Here is a 19,374-nt window from a genome sequence, read left to right on the forward strand (position 1 = left end):
GGTATTGTCTTATAAGAAATTCTTTAATTTTGTTATTGGTAATTTGATTTAAAATGAAAAGAAATAAACTAACTTTCTTTGCATGCAGTGCAGAGAAATAAAGTATGGCTATTAAAAATCAGGTCATATTATAAATTAAGATTCATGAATTATAGAAGAGCTATGATGATAAGCATGAAATTTCTTGTGGGAGCTCCCAATAATCAAGAGAAGTAGCAATGAAATAAAATTTTATTATTTCAAAATTAAATAGAATACCTATTTATACACTGTCCAAATTGAATGATTATTTAAAATAAAATTATATTATATTCAAGAGTGTTCTCATTTTTGTAAGCTAAGATCAAATAAGTACAGTGTTGACTAGCAGCCCCAGACTGTAAGCATATGCAAAAGGGAGGTAAAACAAACTTCCACAGAGAAGAGCTTGAGATGGCAAGGAGAAAAACTACACAAAAAAAAGTTAATATTAATTCTCTCTGGATGATATTATTTTGTCTCTGCCTATAAACAATTCTTTTAAATATGTTACTAAGTATCTGTGTGAACTCACCTGATTCTCGAAACAACTCTACCTCAGAGGGGTATTATCATCCCAGTTCCATCCAAAAGAACACTGGGACACAAACCCAATGAATGAAACAGACATAAGGTCAAATAGGTAGTAAATGGAGGAGCCAAGATTCAAGAGCCACACTTACTTTCCACATTATACTGCCACCCTCAGCAAACACAAGAAATAAATTTATGTATTTCATTTTATTTAATATAATGGCTAGGAAAGAGAGAAAATAGGACAAAACAAAAACCAACAAGCAAAGTGGAGGTAAAAACAGAAAGAGGGAAAGTAAGAAATAAAAAATGAATAATAAGCTCAAGTTCTTCAAGATGATGAACTGTTTCTCTATTGATTACCACCATCATTCTAACACCTATATCAAGGGAAATAGATCCTGCTCTGCCATTCCTTATTGGACAATTCTCAAGAAGCAGCTGTCAAGGCTTTAGTGGAATTCCAACAAGTAGGGAGCTTTCAAACTTCTACAATTCCATTTAAGGGGAAAGTATGAGAAAAGGCAAGACAATAGTTATCAAAACAAATGTAAATTCAGATGACCAGGAAAAGTTACACTGGGGACAGGGAGGTGCATGAATCAAGACACCTGTATAACACTTCAGGGATCCTGAAAGATTTGAAACTGAAAAGAAAATAGAAGTGACTGTCCTGGTGTATTAAAGTATGCTAACAAGCAGTTGGTTTTCTTAGAGGTAATACCAGGAATATTATGACTTTGAGGAACCAAAAAGAACAGAAAAAAGAAGTTATTATTGATGGCATAAACACACATTAATTTAATATGGGATTCTATCTCTGTTGAATAACAATCCTATGGATGGGGTCTTATTAGATGTTTAAATGTGAATGTGCAAAAATAATATACCTTATCTCACAGGACTTATATTTTAATTTTCTTTAGGATAGGAACTAGCAAGCAGACCTTAATAAAGTGTCCCTTATTAGGAATTAAATAGCCCTCAAATACCCTTTATGCTCACTCTTTCAGAATAGTTCTACTATGTTTCCTATTAATCTATGTTTGTATTGTTAGGCTTCACTAGACTTTGAATCCTTTTAGAATAAAACTGTATCACATATTACTGAATCTGTAGAGCCTAGAACAATGCAAGACACACAGTAGACACTCAATAAACCTTTGTTGAGTGAATAAGTTAATGACTTCCAAATATGACTGCTCCCCTAAGTTCAAGCACCATTATCTCCATCTGCCTATTAGACACTTCATTTAATACAACCCAACTTTATCATCAAACATATTTAAAAGCAAATTCATCACTATCCCAGACATAGCACTATAGAGTCCCCATTTCTGTCACCAGTGTTACTTTTTCTTGAATTATCTTTGATACAGCCTAAGCTGCTTAACTATACTCTCCAAACTGAGATAATACAACTTCTTCAGATATTTTTTCTTTTAATTACACTGTTGAAAAATGTTTACATCAAATCTGCAAACAAAGGCATGAATTGGACATCAAGTCATTTAAGACTAGATTAATTAAACACATGGTGTTACTATAATTCTTAAAAATTGCCATACAAAATTTGTCTCTGCGTTTTATTTTTTAAGCATTATTTCAATCTTGGTCGTCTTTAATGGGGATATTTTAAAGAAAAAATAGGTCCCCAAAAAAGTTCATTGCATAATTAGCATAGGTTTTCTAAGATCAGCAGATTCTATCTTTGTTCTTATTTTGTGTAGGGCTCATTCCACAATACTCCATGCCCCAACCTTCTCACTTTCAACTGGTGATAAAATACAGGAGGAGGAGACAAAGAGGGAAAAGAACAAGTTATAGAACTGAAAGGAAAAGAATAAAGGAGTTTTAACAAAAAACTTTTTGGTCTGAACATATGAAAACAGCTACCATATCTTCAGTCAAAATCTCAATGGGCAAGAGTAATAAAATGCAAAACTCAGTCTATGGACATATAAGGTATTGTTTTAAAGTACGTTCAGACCATAGTTCATAAGGAACTGACAGAGAGAACTGGACTCAGCCTGGTGGTTCACAGACTACTACTTCTTCTTCCTGCTGCTAGCCATCAATCAGTCTGTTAGTAATGGCACTTACCATCACAAGTGGCCTAACTGGGATGTTTTCTTGTGACACGCCTGGTGGGGTATCATTCCATTCTGGAAATTTAATAGTATCCTTTTGATATGGGGGCCTCTTTGGATATGGTTTCAGTGGTGAGGAGGGAGGAAATCTAAAAGCCAAGAAGAAAACCATTATTATTATAGTCAGTGGAAGACAACACAGATATTTTAACAATAGTCACTTCTTGTATCCTTGAGAATTTATATAACAGCAAACTTTATATACTAAATGAGTTCATACTTAATCAAATCATTATATGTGGCTAACTATAACCAACAATATTTTTTTAAAATATTCACTCAAGCCAGCTGTCGTGGCTCAGTGGTTGAGCACCAACCAATGACGCAGGAAGTCACAATTTGATGCTTGTTCAGGGCATATGCCCAGGTTGTGGGCGAGGCCCCTAGTGTGGGGCGTGCAGGAGCCAGCTGATCAATGATTTTCATAACTGATGTTTCTATCTCTCCCTTCCTCTCTGAAATCAGTAAAAATATATTTTAAAAAATATATTCACTCAGCCCTGGCCAGTGAGGCTCAGTTGGTTGAGCATCATCCCGCACACCAAAAGGTCACAGGGTCAGTTCCCAGTCAGGGCAAATCCTCAAGTTGCTCGCTCAATCCACGGTTAGGGTATGTGTGGGAGGCAGCCAATTGATGTTTCTCACATTGATGTTTCCTCTCCAAAATAAATAAAAACTAATTTAAAAAATATCCACTCATCATGCCCATTAAACAACATTTGTGAAGAAAAACAGGAATCATATGACATATTTTTTAATAAATAGAATTTATTCTCTTATTATTTGACTTTCATGATTCAGTATGTTCTTAATAGGATGCCCAAGTGAGCCATTCCTTTCACTTAACTCAAAATCCTTACTGCTTCATAACTCCAGCTGAAATTTGTAGATGATAAGCATACAAATAAAAATTGATAGATAAATCCTCGGTAATACTTGCTAAGGAAGCATAATACTTGTTAAGGAAGCATATATTATAACAAAAATCATTTGATCTAATACTCTATATTATAACTACTTCTAATAAAGATTAATCCTCCTTCCCTAAAATATCCAATACTTCACACTGAGATTGAAGCTTTGGTCTAGAAATTCATTTCCAAGGAGGTAAAAGCTGTCCAATGTCATTATTCTGACTTTCAATAACCCACTATTCCTATCCCTCCAAGGTTTCAACAGCATTATTCCTGAATTAACTCATAGAAGCCTAAATACAATCTAACTCTCTATAAACTAGTCTAGATCATAACTGATAAAGAACAACAGAAATGTAATTAATACATAATTTACTTAAAGGCTCTTTTTCTATTAGCTTGTTAGAAAACAACACACTGTATTGCACTGCACTGCATTGATGAACTAATGCAAGAACTTTAGTTCTTAATGTTGGCCTAGAAGTCAGTAGGCAATTAACTTTTTGTTTTAATCCTCACCTGAGGACATGATTAGAGAGAGGAAGTGGGGGGGAGCAAACACATACATTGATATGAGAAATATTGATTGGCTGCCTTCTGTTCAGGGACCAAACCCACAACCCAGATATGTGCCCTGACCAGGAATTAAACCGGCAACCTTTGGTGTACAGGACAACATTCAACTCCGGTCATGTGGTAATTAACTTTTTATTTTGACTTTTTACTTATTTAAGCCAAAATAAAGGCTTAAAATTTTGTCCATGATACCCATTGGAAAAATCAATCAAATAAATTATAAAGATCTTATTCCTAAGACAAATGCAGAAATGAATAATTTTAAATGTCTATTGTTTACAAGGAAACTTTTATCGAGATGAATCAGAAGAATCACAAATTAAGAGTACTATGGAGAAATATTTCAAAAGCAGTCAGTCACAATAGACTTGGAAAAAGATGACTGACCAACAGAAGTTAAGTTTCATCTTCTCTGAAAAGAACATCCAATAACTATACTTTATTTGAAAGGTCAGTTTTGAGTCAGTAAGAAAATAATGAGGTTTGCAAATTATTAAATCAAGTTAAAAATAAACTGAAAGATAGCTTAAATTTTTTGTATTAAGTTACCAAGGCAGGTATCTTCAAATGATTCCCAAATACTAATTAAATGGAACTCTAAAGCCAGTAAAATTTACCCTAGTTCATAAGTAGAGCATGGCTTATAGAAATCCAATCCTGTTTTGTTTTTTTTAGATGCCTACAATCACAACAAAAATCCTATTTCCAGCCAAAGTATAGCATGTATGCATACATACACACTCACTCACATACACACTCACAGTCACATACTATACTGCATATAATTCCAGCAACAATGTAAGGACAGCAACGACCCTAAGAGCATCCTGCCACAAAAAGCAAAACCCATATAGAGATGCCCTGAGGATGAAACCTCGTATAGAAAGGAGAGGCCAAAAAGCACAAAGGCACCATGTTTATAAGCAGAGAAAGAAGCCATTTTTGAAGTGAATTTTCTAGCTCAACCTATGGCTTATGGGTAAAGGGCAAACTGCCAAGCCTATTTTAAATTTTTGACAAAAAAAAAAGAGCAAAATAAAACACTTTAAGCCCTTACCAGTTTGGCTTAGTTGATAGAGCATCAGCCTGTGGACTAAAGGGTCCCGGGTTTGATTCTGGTCAAGGGCATGTACCTTGGTTGCAGGCACATCCCCAGGGGGTGTGTAGGAGGCAGCTGATCTATGTTTCTTTCTCATCGATGTTTCTAACTCTCTATTCCTCTCCCTTTCTCTCTGTAAACAAAATAAAGTATATTTTTAAAAATAAAGTATATTTTATTTTTTTATTTTTAAAAATAAAGCATTATTTTTAAAAATAAAAAAATAAAACTCTTTAAGCCATCAAATAACATCACAAGGAGACAGCATTTCACTTACCAGACTGGCAAAAAATGTAAGTCAGTCAATATCAAATATTTTCTACTGGAATAAAAATTAGCATACTCAGTATGGAAAAGTTTGGAATTACCTAGTAAAGTTGAACATGCATTTTGGTATACCCCCAAATATAATTCTATTCCAAGGCAATTCAGGGTACCCTAAAGAAACATGTGCAAAGGGAAATAGGTTCATAAATGTTCGTGGGAGCATTGTTTATAAAGCAAAACAACTGAAAGCAACCCAAATCACCACTAACAGAAAAACAGATATATTGATATAACAAAATAGAATATAAATGAGAAAACCCAGGAATTATAATTAAGTATATCAACATGGATGAATTTCAAAAATTATGAGAAATATAAGAACAAATCTGAGAAGCACACACATTCTTTAATATCTTTTATATAAAGTTCAAAGCAAAAATATTTCAGAAACAAATCAATATACTGTCTAAGGATTTAAGTGTTAAAACACTAAAGAAGCGAGGGCAGGGATAAAAGGGAGAGATCAACCAAAGGACTTGTGTGCATACATATGAGCCTAACCAGTGGTTAAGGACAACAGGGGGTTGGGGGCATGAATGGGGAGGGCTGAAGGATGGGAATGGGGTGATAAGGACAAATAAGTGATACCTTAATCAATAAAGAAATTTTCTAAAAAGCCAAAAAAAAAAAAAAAGCGAGGGCATGATTAAGACAGAAATCAGGATATTGATGACCTCATACATATATGGATACAAGACACGGGGTGGGGAGTGGAGGGGGAGAGGTGAAGGCATATGCAGGGGGGAGGGTTGGGGGGGCAGAGGGGGAAGGCTGGGGGGAGGTCAAGGGGGAAAACAGGAGACATATGTTATTACTATTTGTAATCCTTCAAACAATAAAAAATATTAAAAAAAAAAAAGATATTGATGACCTCTAAGGAAAATATGCAAATTGTGGGTAAACAGATGTTCATTTTATCATTATTATATAAATTGTTCAGCTTCGAGTTATACATTCTTGCATAAAAAATCTATTTTTCAATAAAATTGAGAACATTAAAAAAGAACAGTGCTCCCTCTAGTGGGCTACATTTGTTTCTGCTTTATAAATTATAAATTTAATTCTAACATGATCATGGATTCCAGAATTTCAAGTTCCTTAGAAATGATCTAGTACAGACTCCACATTTGTACACTGAGGCTAGAAAAGGTACTACTGACCACAGTTATCATCCAACAAAAAAACTCAGGTTTCCTACTGCTACCTCCATTGACTGCAAAAAATAACTTTATAATAAAAGCCTAATATACAAATTGTTAGACCAGGAATTCGACTGCTTGCTATGAAGTGTGCTGACCACCCGGGGGCAGCATGAGACATGGTGGGCATTGGCAACTAGGCTCTGGCAGAGGGTGGCAGTGGAGGCGCTGCCAATTCCAATGGGTCCCCACAAGAGCAGGACTGCAGCAGAATGGTGGAGCATGTGAACAGGCAGCACCAAGCCAAGGCAGGTGTGGGGGGGAGAGGGTGGAAATTGCCCTGCCAATAGCCCCCACAGGCAGGATGGTGGAGTAGGTGAGGGGGTGGCGCCAGGCAACAATGGGGTACCAGGCGGGGCTGCCGGGCTGCTAGCCTAGGGGAATGAGCTGGGGCCTGATCCCTACAGGCCACCCAAAGGGACCCCACCTCCCACCTGTGCAAAGAGAAGGAGGAGGAGGAGGAGGAGAGGTGAGAAATAATTAGTTGTCAAACTAAGGAAACCTTTGAGTTCCCAGCTCAGAAATTATTCTTTATTCCTTACTCCAAGTGAATAAAGATTCCATTACAAATAAAGGATCAAATGAGTATTTTTAAGGAGGGGAGAAATATGACTTACAGGGAAATAGCATTTACAATAGCACCAAAACCTATGAACTACTTAAATCTAAATCTAACAAAACTTGTGTAGAGTCTTAAAAAAACACTGCTGGGAAATTTAAAACCTAAATAAACTGAGAAAAATACCATGTTCATGATTTAGAAGACTCAGTTTTGTTAATTTGTCAAATCTCTGCATGATTTACATGTTCCACACAATTTCACTCAAATCTCAACAGAAATTTTTGTAGAAATAAGCAAGGTGATTCTAAATTTATATAAAAAGGCAAAATTACAAAAGAGCCAAAACAATTTTGAAAAAGAACAAAGTTGGAAGACACACTACCAGATTTCAAGATTTGTTATAAACCCACTGTAATCAACACAGTGTTGTACTGGAGACAAGCTGGAATACAGGACTCTATATGATGCAGTGTCTTATATTCATACGAATAAATGGCCAAAAACCATGGGGCAGAGCAGGAATAGCCTTATTCACCATCCCTCCCAGTGACCCATTCCCACAACTAGAGGTCCTGTTCACTAGAGAGTTCTCAGATCAGGAAACATAATAGGGCACGTTGGTCTCCTTAAGCAGGGAGCAGCGGGCAAGAGGAGGAATCACTAACCCAGCAGCAGTAACGGATCCTGACCAGCAGAAAGAGGGCGGCTTCTCCAACCCATCCACACAGGAGCACCTGTGGCAGCTTTCGAATGGGCATGTGAAAAACACCAGCCTAAGAAGTGCATGGCTATCAAGGGTTCCTACTCTCAGAAATGAACTTTTGGGTCACACGACCAGTAAGCAAACCCAAACCTGCCAAGGTGATAGGTGAGGGTGGGGAAATTTACAATGGGGAGTGGAGAAGATGAGCACCAGCTGTAGCCAGGAAGCCAGCTGCAGTGTTAGGGACCGTATTCTTCCTAGTATTCTCCATTTCCTAGACTTCACCTCAGAAAGAGCCCCATGAGCATGTGTGGAGAAGCAGCTCTGGGCAGCACAAGAGATGGACTGTGCTGGTCATGGAGGTACACAGCCCATGTCTCCCTTCAGATACCAGTCTCTGGCTGCTATATCTGTCAGGCTTTTCCCAGGAAGCTTCCAGCACGTAAGTGAGCACAGTGGGGGGTCCTGGAGCCGGACCAATCCTAAAGACGACACAGGAACACCTCTAGCAGGCAACCTCTGCCCCAGGACTCCCCATCAGCCTGGCCTGACTCTCTCAGAACTGCACCCTGTGGCCTGAGGCCCTTCTTGCCCAATCCTTTCCCTCTCTGTTTCACAGAGGTCAGGCCTGCATCACAAGCTGAAGGCTCACCACAATTCCTGCTCCTTTTCCCTTTATCCTTTCTGGTGGCCCAGAACGCAAGCATTAAATCACTTGCATTCCCTAGGTCCATTGTGGCATCTTCTTCTGTTCTCAGAGGGCCTGAACTAACAGAATCTTCTAGTAATACTCATCTGTGTGTGATGACTTCACTTCCAACAATGTAAGTGCCTACTACATATCAGATACCAGTAGGTAACAGGGATACAAGAATTAATACCAGCCCGGCCAGCGGAGCTCAGTGATTGAGTATTGACCTATGAACCAGGATGTCACAGTTCGATTCCTGGTCATGGCATATGCCTCAGTTGCAGGGTCGATCCCCAGTGTGGGGCATGCAGGTAGCAGCCGATCAATGATTCTCTCTCATGACTGATTTTCTATCTCTCTCTCCCTCTCCTCTCTGAATCAATAAAAATATCTTAAAAAAAAAAAAAAAAAAAAAAAAAAAAAGAATTTATACCAGTTCCTGTCCTCAAGAAAGTCTAGTGCAGGAGTAAAAAACCATGACCTGCAGGCAAATCCCACCATTTGCTTTTGTATGTTTTATTGGAACACAGTCATGCGGAATCCTTTACATGTGCTCTGGCTGCTGTCAGCCTACAACAGCAGTCAAGCGGTTGTCTGACCCACAAGCATTTACTATCTGGCCCTTCACAGAACAAGTTTGCTGTGCCCTGGTCTAATGAGACCATATACCAATCAAGACCGAAATGTTAACATCCTTACTCTGTAGATGAGGACACAGTGGTTCAGAGAGTAAGCAATTTGCCTAAGATCACATGGGTAGCAGTAACTTCAGAACTGGGATTCGAACTGTACTTGGTATAGCCCTTATATTACTGAGCTCGTGTTACACTTAACCATAGCTCACCTGATGTGGGAAATGACTGAGTCACTTTTACTCAGGAATAGAGGTGCGGTGATTATTGCTCAATTCCTTCCCAGTATAAAGGAAACTCTTCACTTACTAATCTTTGAACTTCTTTCTCAATAAAACAAAGCACTGTGCTGGGTGTGGGGGACACAGATAAAAACAAATTCTTTCACAACCTTACCTCACAACACTCCCTGCATAATAACAGGTAATATGTTGTTATACATACTGTAACCTCACTTATGATGACATGCTGGCAGACTTCTTCTCCCAGTAAAGCTGACATTCATTTCTGAGAACCTCAGTCTTGCCACTCTTGTCACCTGAAATATCATCTCTCTTCCTTTCCCTTATTATTCATGTCCTACGCCATTCTCAGGACTCAGGTTGAAGTTTTCCCCTCCTCCTCATGAGGTCTCAAAACACTCCAGTACACACCGAGTAGGTCACAGGCACAATCCCTGCACTGGCCAAACATCATCTTGGTAAGATGTAGGGAGATGGTGGGAAGTGTGGCAATGGAAATGGGTTTGCCCCACCTAAAAACTTTCAGGTTCATAATTTTTTAAAACAATGAGTTAGAAGCTAATAGCACTAAGTGCCTCTGGGAAAGGGAATTGGATGGCTGGAGAAGAGAGCTGGAAGGGAGACTTTTTTTAAGAAATGTATTTTTATTGATTTCAGAGAGGAAGGGAGAGGGAGAGAATAGAAACGTCAATGATGAGAAAAAATCATTTATCTGCTGCCTTTTGCATGCTGCACACTGGGAATCAGGCCTGCAACCCAGGAATGTGCCCTCACTGAGAATCAAACCATGACCTCCTGGTTCACAGGTCAAGTTTCAACCACTGAGCCATGCCAATCAGGCGAGACTTTTTATTGTACACTAATGGCCCACATGGAAGTATTACCTCCACAAAATATGAAAAATAAAAATCATATAGACAAAATTTTATGACCAAAACATTACACCAGTCAAACAAAAAAAAATGTGCCATTCCAAGGACTACCAGTGTAGCACCACAGATTTGTTGTTTGTTACAGGTTAAATAGCCTTAGTTCTGCTACTTATCTTTATCACATATATATACTCTACCACAAGAGACTGCAAAGCTAGGGAGGAAAAGAATCATGTTTTATTTCTTTTTTTGTCACCTTCAATGCCTTGGATTAAAAAAAACATGTGATTATGGAACAGAGTGCAAAATCTCAGAGGGAAGGTGGGGGAGGGTGGGTGGGTGGGTGGGTGGGATATAATCAACCAAGGACCTTGTATGCATATATGCATGGCCCATGGACACAGGCAATGGGGCAGTGAAGTGAAGGAGCGAGGGCAGGCTGAAGGGTGTTAATGTGGGGGGGGGGGGGGGAAGGGAGCATATGTAATACTTTCAACAATAAAGAATTATTAAAAAAGAAAAACATGATTATGTACTCAATATTTGAAATTATTAAAGATTGAAATTTAAAAATGTATTAAAGGTCTAGTTCAACCTTGTATTTTTATAGATAAAAACACTGATGCCTAGCAAGCCTAAGGAACTTATCTAACTATTAAAGGACAAGAAGCTGAGGCTTGAGGAAATGAATAAAAACAAACTCACAGCTCAGTGGTTGGAGTTTCATCCCACACACCAGAAAGTTTAAGGTCCCTGGTTGGGACTCATATACGAGACAACCAATCAATCTCTCTCTCTCTCTCTCTCTCTCTCTCTCTCTCTCTCTCTCTCTCTCTCTCTCTCTCTCTCTCTCTCTCCAGGGTGAGGATTAAAAAAAAGAAAAACAAAAGTCACAGGCACACATTCTGAGTATTACTATTAAAACAAAAGATGTCCACTAGAGGGAGCCAATAGTGCATTAACTTGAAGGTGAAGTTCCTAAAACAGTACCCTTCAAAAGATCTACAGGGTAGTTACAAAGAACTTTTCCCAGATCACTGAAAATGAATAAAGGGCCAAATACCTAAAACAATGTAAATTCAGATTTTTTTTCACTAGAGGTGAAAATAGGGCTTTTCAAATCCCAGCATTAAAAAAAATGTTATTAGCATATAGTAAAATAGACTTTTGTGTATGGATGTAAATTTCTATTAATTTTAGAACATTTGTATAATCACCACAATCAGGAAACAGAACAGTTCCATTATTCCCCCTCTCAAAAAAACTCCTTCCTGCGCTGACTTCATAGTGACAGCCTCCTGCTGAACACCCCCACTGCCCACCCCCAACAGATAATAACATCCCATTGTACAAATATGCAGTTTAGCCATTCATCCACTGCAGCACATATGGGCTATTTTCAGCTAGTGGCGATTATTAATAGAGCTGCTATAAATATTAATGTACAAGTTTTTGTGTGAACATGTTTTCCTTTTTCTAGAGTAAATGCCCCAGAGCAGGAATACTGAGTCATAGTGTAGCCCTGCCAAACTGTTTTATAGAGTGACTACCAATGTAGGCTTCCACCAGCAATAAAGGAGATTTCCAACTGCTCAGCATTCTCACTAGCTCTTAAGATTGTCAGTATTTTTATTGTAGCAGTTCTAATAGATATGTAGTGGTATCTTGTCATGGTTTTAATTTGCATTTCCCCAATGCTAACTATATTAAACATTTTCTCAAATATTTATCTGCTATCTGGTTATCTTTGGTAAAGTATCTGATCAAGTAAAGTGTTTTAATTCATTTTTTAATTGGGTTGTTAGTTTTCTTACTACTGAGTTTTACATAGATTTGAGAGAGAGAGAGAGAGAGAGAGAGAGAGAGAGAGAGAGAGAGAGGGAGGAAGGAAGAGAGAGGAGGATAGAGAAACATAACTGAATGAAAACTATGGGTTGGCTGCCTCCTGCATGCCCCCTATTGGGGATCAAGCTGCAACCTGGGCACGTGCCCTGACCAAGAATCAACCAGTGACCTCTGGGTGCATGGGATGACACTCAACCAACTGAGCCATAACAGCCAGAGCTAGTTCTTTATATTTTTGATATGTTATTTATGTAGCTTGCAAATATTTTCTCCCCATCTTTAGCTTGTCTTCTGATCCTCTTATTGGTATCTTTCATAGAGCAAAAGATTTTAATTTTTATTAAGACCAATTTATTATGTTTTCTTTTATAAATCACACTTTTGATATCATGTTTAAGAACATAAAGGGCATAAAGATTTTCTCCTGCTTAATTAAAACTTTTGTAGTTTTTCATTTAAATCTATGATTCATTTTGAATTTTTTGTGTAAAGTCTGAGATTTAGGTTAAGGCTCACTTTCTTGCATAGAGAGGCTAGATATCCAAGTGCTCCAACACTATTTACTGAAAAGAATACTCTTTTCCATTTAAATTATTCTTACACCTTCGTCAAAAATCACGTGGCCATATTTGTGTGTGTTTCTGGGCTCTTCTGTTCCACTGACCTATGTCTATCTTTTCACAAGACCACAGTCTTCATTTCTGTGGCTTTATGTACAATAGTCTTAAAACTGGGTAGCATGATTCCTTTGTTATTTTTTTTTAAGAACTGTGAAAGTAACAGTATTCAACAAAGTTGACAGCATCTACATAAAAATTTTTAGTTTCAAATTAGGATCAGTATTTTGGAAATAGGCCAGAAAAAAATGTAAATATGAGAGAAAGGAACAGAAAGGAGAATAAAAAAATGAAGTAGGAGGAAACGAAAAGGAAAAAGAAAGGAGGATGAGAGTAACGCATGGAGAGATGGAAAGAGAAAGGGGAACAGAGAAAGGAGAATAAAAAGAAAATGGCTCCCTACACATTAGCTCCAAACCACTACATCTGAGCAAGTGAATGCCCTCTGCAAACCATGAACACCTTCTGGGTTCTCAGTACTCATGAAACCAGCATTAGTAGTGAGAGCAGGTCAAAGGTCAGGTGTAGGCTAAAAATCTACATACACTAGGCCAAATACTTTCCTCATTAAATAGCCCAAAACAAGCAACTATCATATTACAGACTTCTATTTTTATATAATCCACTAGTGTCCTGGTGGATGAAATTCATGCATATTAAAAAGAAATTAATGAAATGAACTGTTTTAATACTAGAGGCCTGGTGCACAAAATTCATGCATGGGGGTGGAGTGGGGGGGGTGTCCCTCTCACAATCCAAGACTGCTGGCTCCCAAATGCTCACCTGCCTGCCTTCCTAATTGCCACTAACTGCTTCTGCCTGCTAGCCTGATCAACCCCTAACCATTCCCCTGCCAGCCTGATTGATCCCTGCCAACCTGATTAATGTCTAATTGCTCCCCTGCCAGCCTGTTCGCCCCCAACTTCCCTCCTCTGCTGGCCTGGTCACTCCTAACTGCCCTCCCCTGCAGGCTTGATCACCCCCAACTGCCCTCCCTTACAGGCCTGGTCTCTCCCCAACTGCTCTCCCCTGCTGGCCATCTTGTGGAGGCCATCTTGTGTCCACATGGGGGCAGTCATCTTGTGTGTTGGAGTGATGGTCAATCTGCATATTACTCTTTTATTAGATAGGATAGAGGCCTGGTGCATGGGTGGGGGCCAGCTTGTTTTCCCTGAAGGGTGTCCTGGATCAGGGTGGGGGTTCCCATGGGGCGTGAAGCGGCCTGGGTAAGGGACCTGTGTTGGTTTTCAGGCCAGCCATGCCCCCAGTGACCCAAGCAGAGGCCCTGGTATCTGAGTTTTATTTATCTTCTACAATTGAAATTTTGTAGCCAGGAGCGGTGCCAAGCCTTCTGCTTGCTCTGTGGTGGCAACCATTTCTGTTGGGATTTATTTATCTCCTATAATTGAAACTTTATAGCCTTAGCAGAGGCCAAAGCAGGCCAGGGCTGCAGAAGCTTGGCTTCCTCCATGGCTGGGGGCAACCCTAGCCTCCTGCTTTCTCCAGCTCCATGGCTGATGCCATTTTTATGGGGATTTATTTATCTTCTATAATTGAAACTTTGTAGCCTTAAGCAGAGGCCGGCCAGGGTGTGCAGAAAGCTTGGCTTCCTTCATCGTCAGGGAAACCCAAGCCTCCCTTCTGCTCTTTCTCTGGCTGCAGCCATCTTGGTTGGGTTAATTTTACATACTCACTCCTGATTGGCTGATGGGTGTGGCTGGTGGTATAGCAGAGTGATGGTTAATTTGCATATTACTCTTTTATTAGATAGGATTGCTATTTGCCCTTTTTCTATAATATAAGTATCAAAAATGAAAGAAAATTAGTAAAATATATATGAAAACCTTCCTTCTGTCAGAGTCAGGGGCCCACTGCAGGACCCAGAATCAAGTCCCCGCCCACCTTCTCACACCCCATTAGGCAAAATCCAGACCCAGCTGGCCCCACCCCCATGCCGGGAAGGGGGCACAACCTCATGTCTCCCAGCCACTCAGTTGGTAAATAATAAAAGAAAATACTGCTCCCTTATGACTCAAATATTCTATAAGAAAAACTGGATCATTATTTCATGGATGAATTTAATCTGTGCACACTGTTTTTTAAAGGGGAAACATAAGGAAGTCTTCAAATTAAAGGGGACATGTGACTCTCACAGTCAGTGCTGGGTGGTCAGCTTGTAGAGCACAATTCTATTTTAGTTTGGATGACTCTCAGTAACTCATGGAACTCAATGAGAGGTGCCCAAGAGAACAGATTGGAAGTTGCTCACCCATAGAATCTTTTAGCAGAGTGCTGGCTAAATATTGATGGGGTACAAGCAATTAGAGTTTCCCCAAGAAAAATAACCACTGAAGAATCCCCAGTAAAGTGCAGCATGTGGAACCAGGGCTAGAGCATTATGATCGCCGAATAGGCTAACATCACACACGATCCTAATTAAAAGTTGGATCAGCAAGTCAGAAATAACTGCCAGTTGGAGAAACAACTAACTGCCCAGATGACAACTTGATATCTACTAGTAGAAGCTGAAGATTGCTGATGAAATTAGATTCTAAACAAACAGCAAAGTCTGGTCTCAGCCTTGGCACCCTCTCCTTGCTCGTCAGCCTTTCTCAGTAGCTAGTATAAAAGAAGCCAAAGAAATTGTTGAGGTTTGAAAAAGTCAGGTTTTCTCTACTCAAGCCAGGTGTCCCAGCGGCCTCCAAATGCCCTCAATAACCGTGTTGTAAGAGGATTCCTTAGTTTCTGGGACAGGCTGCCCTCACTGCTCCATTTCCAGTGCTGCTCAAGGGTGAATGGCACTACAGCCAAATTATAATGAAAGCAGACAAGGGAGATTAGGAGCTAGAGGAAGATTAGATTTGCAAATAGATGAAGAATCAATTCCTTATTTTGATGTTGTAAAATAAAGCAGTTAAGAATCCATATTCTCCATTTTTAAAAACCCCTCACAGTTTCTTAGCACTTTGGTAAGCCTCTCTGTAGATAACACAACAATTCTTTTCTGAACTGGTGTGACTTCATTCCCTCTTTAGTCTTCTCCCATCCCCTGAATCTTAGGTAGAGAGCCCTTCCACATCCAGCAGTAACAGCCTAGTGAGTAGTAGGCATGGAAGTACAAGCAAAGAGATTATCTGGTAGTTAAGTGTCCGATCATAAGAAAGCACTGAAACAAGCAAAAAATGTCTGAAGAAAAGCAGACATGCATTGCCAGGGTTAATCTGAGACATGAGGGAATGCTAGAATAATTCTTCACATGAGCCCTGAGTTCTGCTTACTGATCAGACTCACTCGGCCACTAGATCCCTTGAATATGTACCTTCACATTGTTCACAAAGGCTGACCCAGAGCTACTGTTTAACCTTTTCAGATCCCCTAGAACAAGTACTAAGCTAAGGTAGGCATCCTTACAGGCATGGAAAGATTTCCTTACTAAAAGTCACCACAGCAAAAGACTGCTATGGGATGCTCTATGGAGTCAGAAAACATTCCAATCGGTTTTATTATAACAACTCACTCAGGTCTACACTTAACAAACCACAGGAGAGGCAGCTCTCCAAGGGACAAGATAAATTCCTTCACATGAGCAAGTTTCTGACTCTGACAGATCCGTTCATCCTCCCCATACTCCTCCCCTTCACAGTTTACTGGTTGCTGTTACCTGTATAAGTGACCGTTGTCTTCAAAATCTTCCTGACCCCATTTGCCCTTGATGTCTTCGATAACATGATTCTTCAGGAACTTTTTTAGCAGCTGCACCGTTTGTTTGCGGGTCACTTCGGGGCCAAAGTTCTGATTGCACCTGAGCAGGTCATGCAGCCAGTCCACAGCTTCAGCCGCTGTGAAGCAACGTTCGTAACTTTTGAAACGACAGCGATGTTTCCGTAATGGCATCCGAGTGCGAAAAAGCTCAATGGTTTCGTTCCACTGGGAGAAAAAAGAGAGAAAGGCATTTAGTAACCAATTGATCTTTTTTTCCAGATTATTGCATTCAAAATATTTCAGACAACAAATGCAATTTTTCCATTTAAGAGGCTGTCTAAATAACAGACAAAGTCTTGAAATTTATAAATTTATAAGCTTCACACTCTAAAGAAAAAGTAAATTTTTAAAATGAATTTATTCAATAAATAATTACTGGAGATATTGCCATCAAGTTGTCCTATAATATGAATTTAATACATTTTTACATTAATAAGAAACATATGATAAAAAATAATATTAAACTGAAAACAATATGCTTAATTCACTTCTTGAATCCTATGTTTCATATGACTTTACCTCACTCAGCAATTGTTTAGTGTTTATTCCATGAAAGGCATTATATGGTCTCTAGCTTTGGGAAGGTTTTGTTGTTAATTTTGTTGTTCTAAGGAAACAATACAATTTTTTTTCTCTATGGTTACAGGGTTTACTTAGAAAGCTTCCCCAGTCTGAGATATTAAAAATATTTATTAAATTTTTCTTTTAATATCATAGAGTGATTTAAATAGTAGTGGCCCACTGCACAAAATTCATGCACATTAAAAGGAAATTAATTAGCCGAAACCGGTTTGGCTCAGTGGTAGAGCATCGGTCTGCAGACTGAAAGGTCCCAGGTTTGATTCTGGTCAGGGGCATGTACATTGGTTGCGGGCACATCCCCAGTAGAGGGTGTGCAAGAGGCAGCTGGTCGATGTTTCTCTCTCATTGACGTTTCTAGTTCTCTTATCTCTCTCCCTTCCTCTCTGTAAAAAATCAATAAAATAAAAAAAGATACATTTAAAAGGGAATTAATTAGAGAAAATTTTTAATATTGCTATTTGCCTTTTCTCTCTGAAGTGTCAGAGATGAAAGAAAATTAGTAAAATGTATATGAAGATCTCCCTCCTGTCAGAGACTGGGGCACACCGTGGGACCCAGAGTCAAGTCCTCGCCCACCACCCGCACGTGCTTCGAAAATGCAAAGGACCCAGACCCAGCTGGCCCCATCCCCATTGGACCCGGCCCACCCCACCCATCAGACCCCTCTATACAGGGGGCACAGCCTCAGGTCCCCCAGCCCGGCGCTAAGGTAGGGGGCATGGCCAGAGGTCCCCCTGCCCGGCTCCAGGCAGTGGGTGCCGCCTGAGTTCTCCCAGCCTGGTGCTGGGGTGAGGGGCGTGGCCTGAGATCCTCCATCAAGCCCCATAGGGCAGGGGGCATGGCCTGAGGTCGCTCGCCCTGGCCAGGAGCCATGCAGCCTCAGGTCCCTGCTGTTGGTCATGATGTTATGGTGTCCTGGCTAATTTGCATACCCTCTATTATATAGATTTGAAACTTTAACTGAAATTCTTTATGATGTGAGGTAGGAGAGCCCTAACTTTATTCTCTTTCAAATGGAGAGCCAATCATGCCATCATTTTCTAACTGAATTAAAATGTTAAGTTACCTTTTCTGATTCTAAACTCTTTTCTATCTCACTGATATGTGTCATTCCTGTACAATACTATACTCTTGTAATTACAGTTAATTAATATTAAGTTTAAATCTCTGATAGGTCAAGGTGCCTATAGTCCTTAAAAATTATTTTGAATTCTTCCTCTTTTACTCTGTGTATGAGCTTTCAACATGCAATCCCGCTCAGAAAAAAAAAAATCTGTTGGAATTCTGACTGAATTTTTATGTGTTCTCTGATAGCTGCCTTTCATTTCACACTACAAATTTTATAAGATATCCTTGTCAAAGGTGCATATCTCTTTTTAAATAGGGAACTTTTAAAAAGAATTTAGAATTTATTTATTTTTATTTTGAATGGCACTTATTATAATTTATATTTACTCAATCCAGTGTTTCACCTAGAATTTTCAAAACCCAGTGAGGAGTGTGGCTTCTGTATCCACTTATTTCCAAATATAATTAAACTAGAGGCCCAGTGCACGAAATCCATGCAAGGGGCTCAGCCCTCAAAGCCCTCATGGCCTCTCAGCCCTGCCAACTGGTCATTCTGGATGGTCATTCTGGAAGGTCATTCAGCTAATTAGCATATTATCTCTTTATTATATGAGATGGTTATTTGGCTACTCTGCCAATAGAAAAAAATAATCATCTTTAATTCACCATTTACATTTTTTTTTAATCCTCACCCAAGGATATTTTTCCATTGATTTTTAGAAAGAGTGGAAGAGAGAGGGAAAGACAGAGCATCGATGTGAGAGAAACACATCGATTGGGGGCCTGGGAGCAGGGAGGAGATAGCAACCAAGGTACATGCCCTTGACTGGAATTGAAGCCGGGACCCTTTAGTCCATAGGCAGATGTTCTATCCACTGAGTGAAACTGAACAAAACCTCACTTACATTTAGGAAGAAAATATCCTATGTCAACAAAGTACAAGATAGAGCTTGAGAATATGATTTTCTTATAACATGCTAT

The 19,374-nt window shown here is 39.3% G+C and overlaps 1 protein-coding gene across 2 annotated transcripts in view; it reads right to left on the bottom strand.

Moving 5' to 3' along the window:
• Positions 1 to 19,374, bottom strand: part of DEPDC1B (DEP domain containing 1B) — a 51,274-nt gene that overhangs the window by 27,187 nt on the left and 4,713 nt on the right. For both annotated transcript variants that reach the window (XM_036409686.2, XM_036409688.2), the window contains exons 2-3: positions 16,643 to 16,908; positions 2,656 to 2,791 (exon numbers count right to left, since the gene is read on the bottom strand). In XM_036409686.2, the coding sequence (XP_036265579.1) occupies positions 2,656 to 2,791; positions 16,643 to 16,908 (402 nt within the window). The remainder of the gene's footprint in view (positions 1 to 2,655; positions 2,792 to 16,642; positions 16,909 to 19,374) is intronic.

This window comes from Pipistrellus kuhlii, unplaced genomic scaffold, assembly GCF_014108245.1.
Source record: "Pipistrellus kuhlii isolate mPipKuh1 unplaced genomic scaffold, mPipKuh1.p scaffold_m20_p_4, whole genome shotgun sequence".
Taxonomy (NCBI): Eukaryota; Metazoa; Chordata; class Mammalia; order Chiroptera; family Vespertilionidae; genus Pipistrellus; species Pipistrellus kuhlii.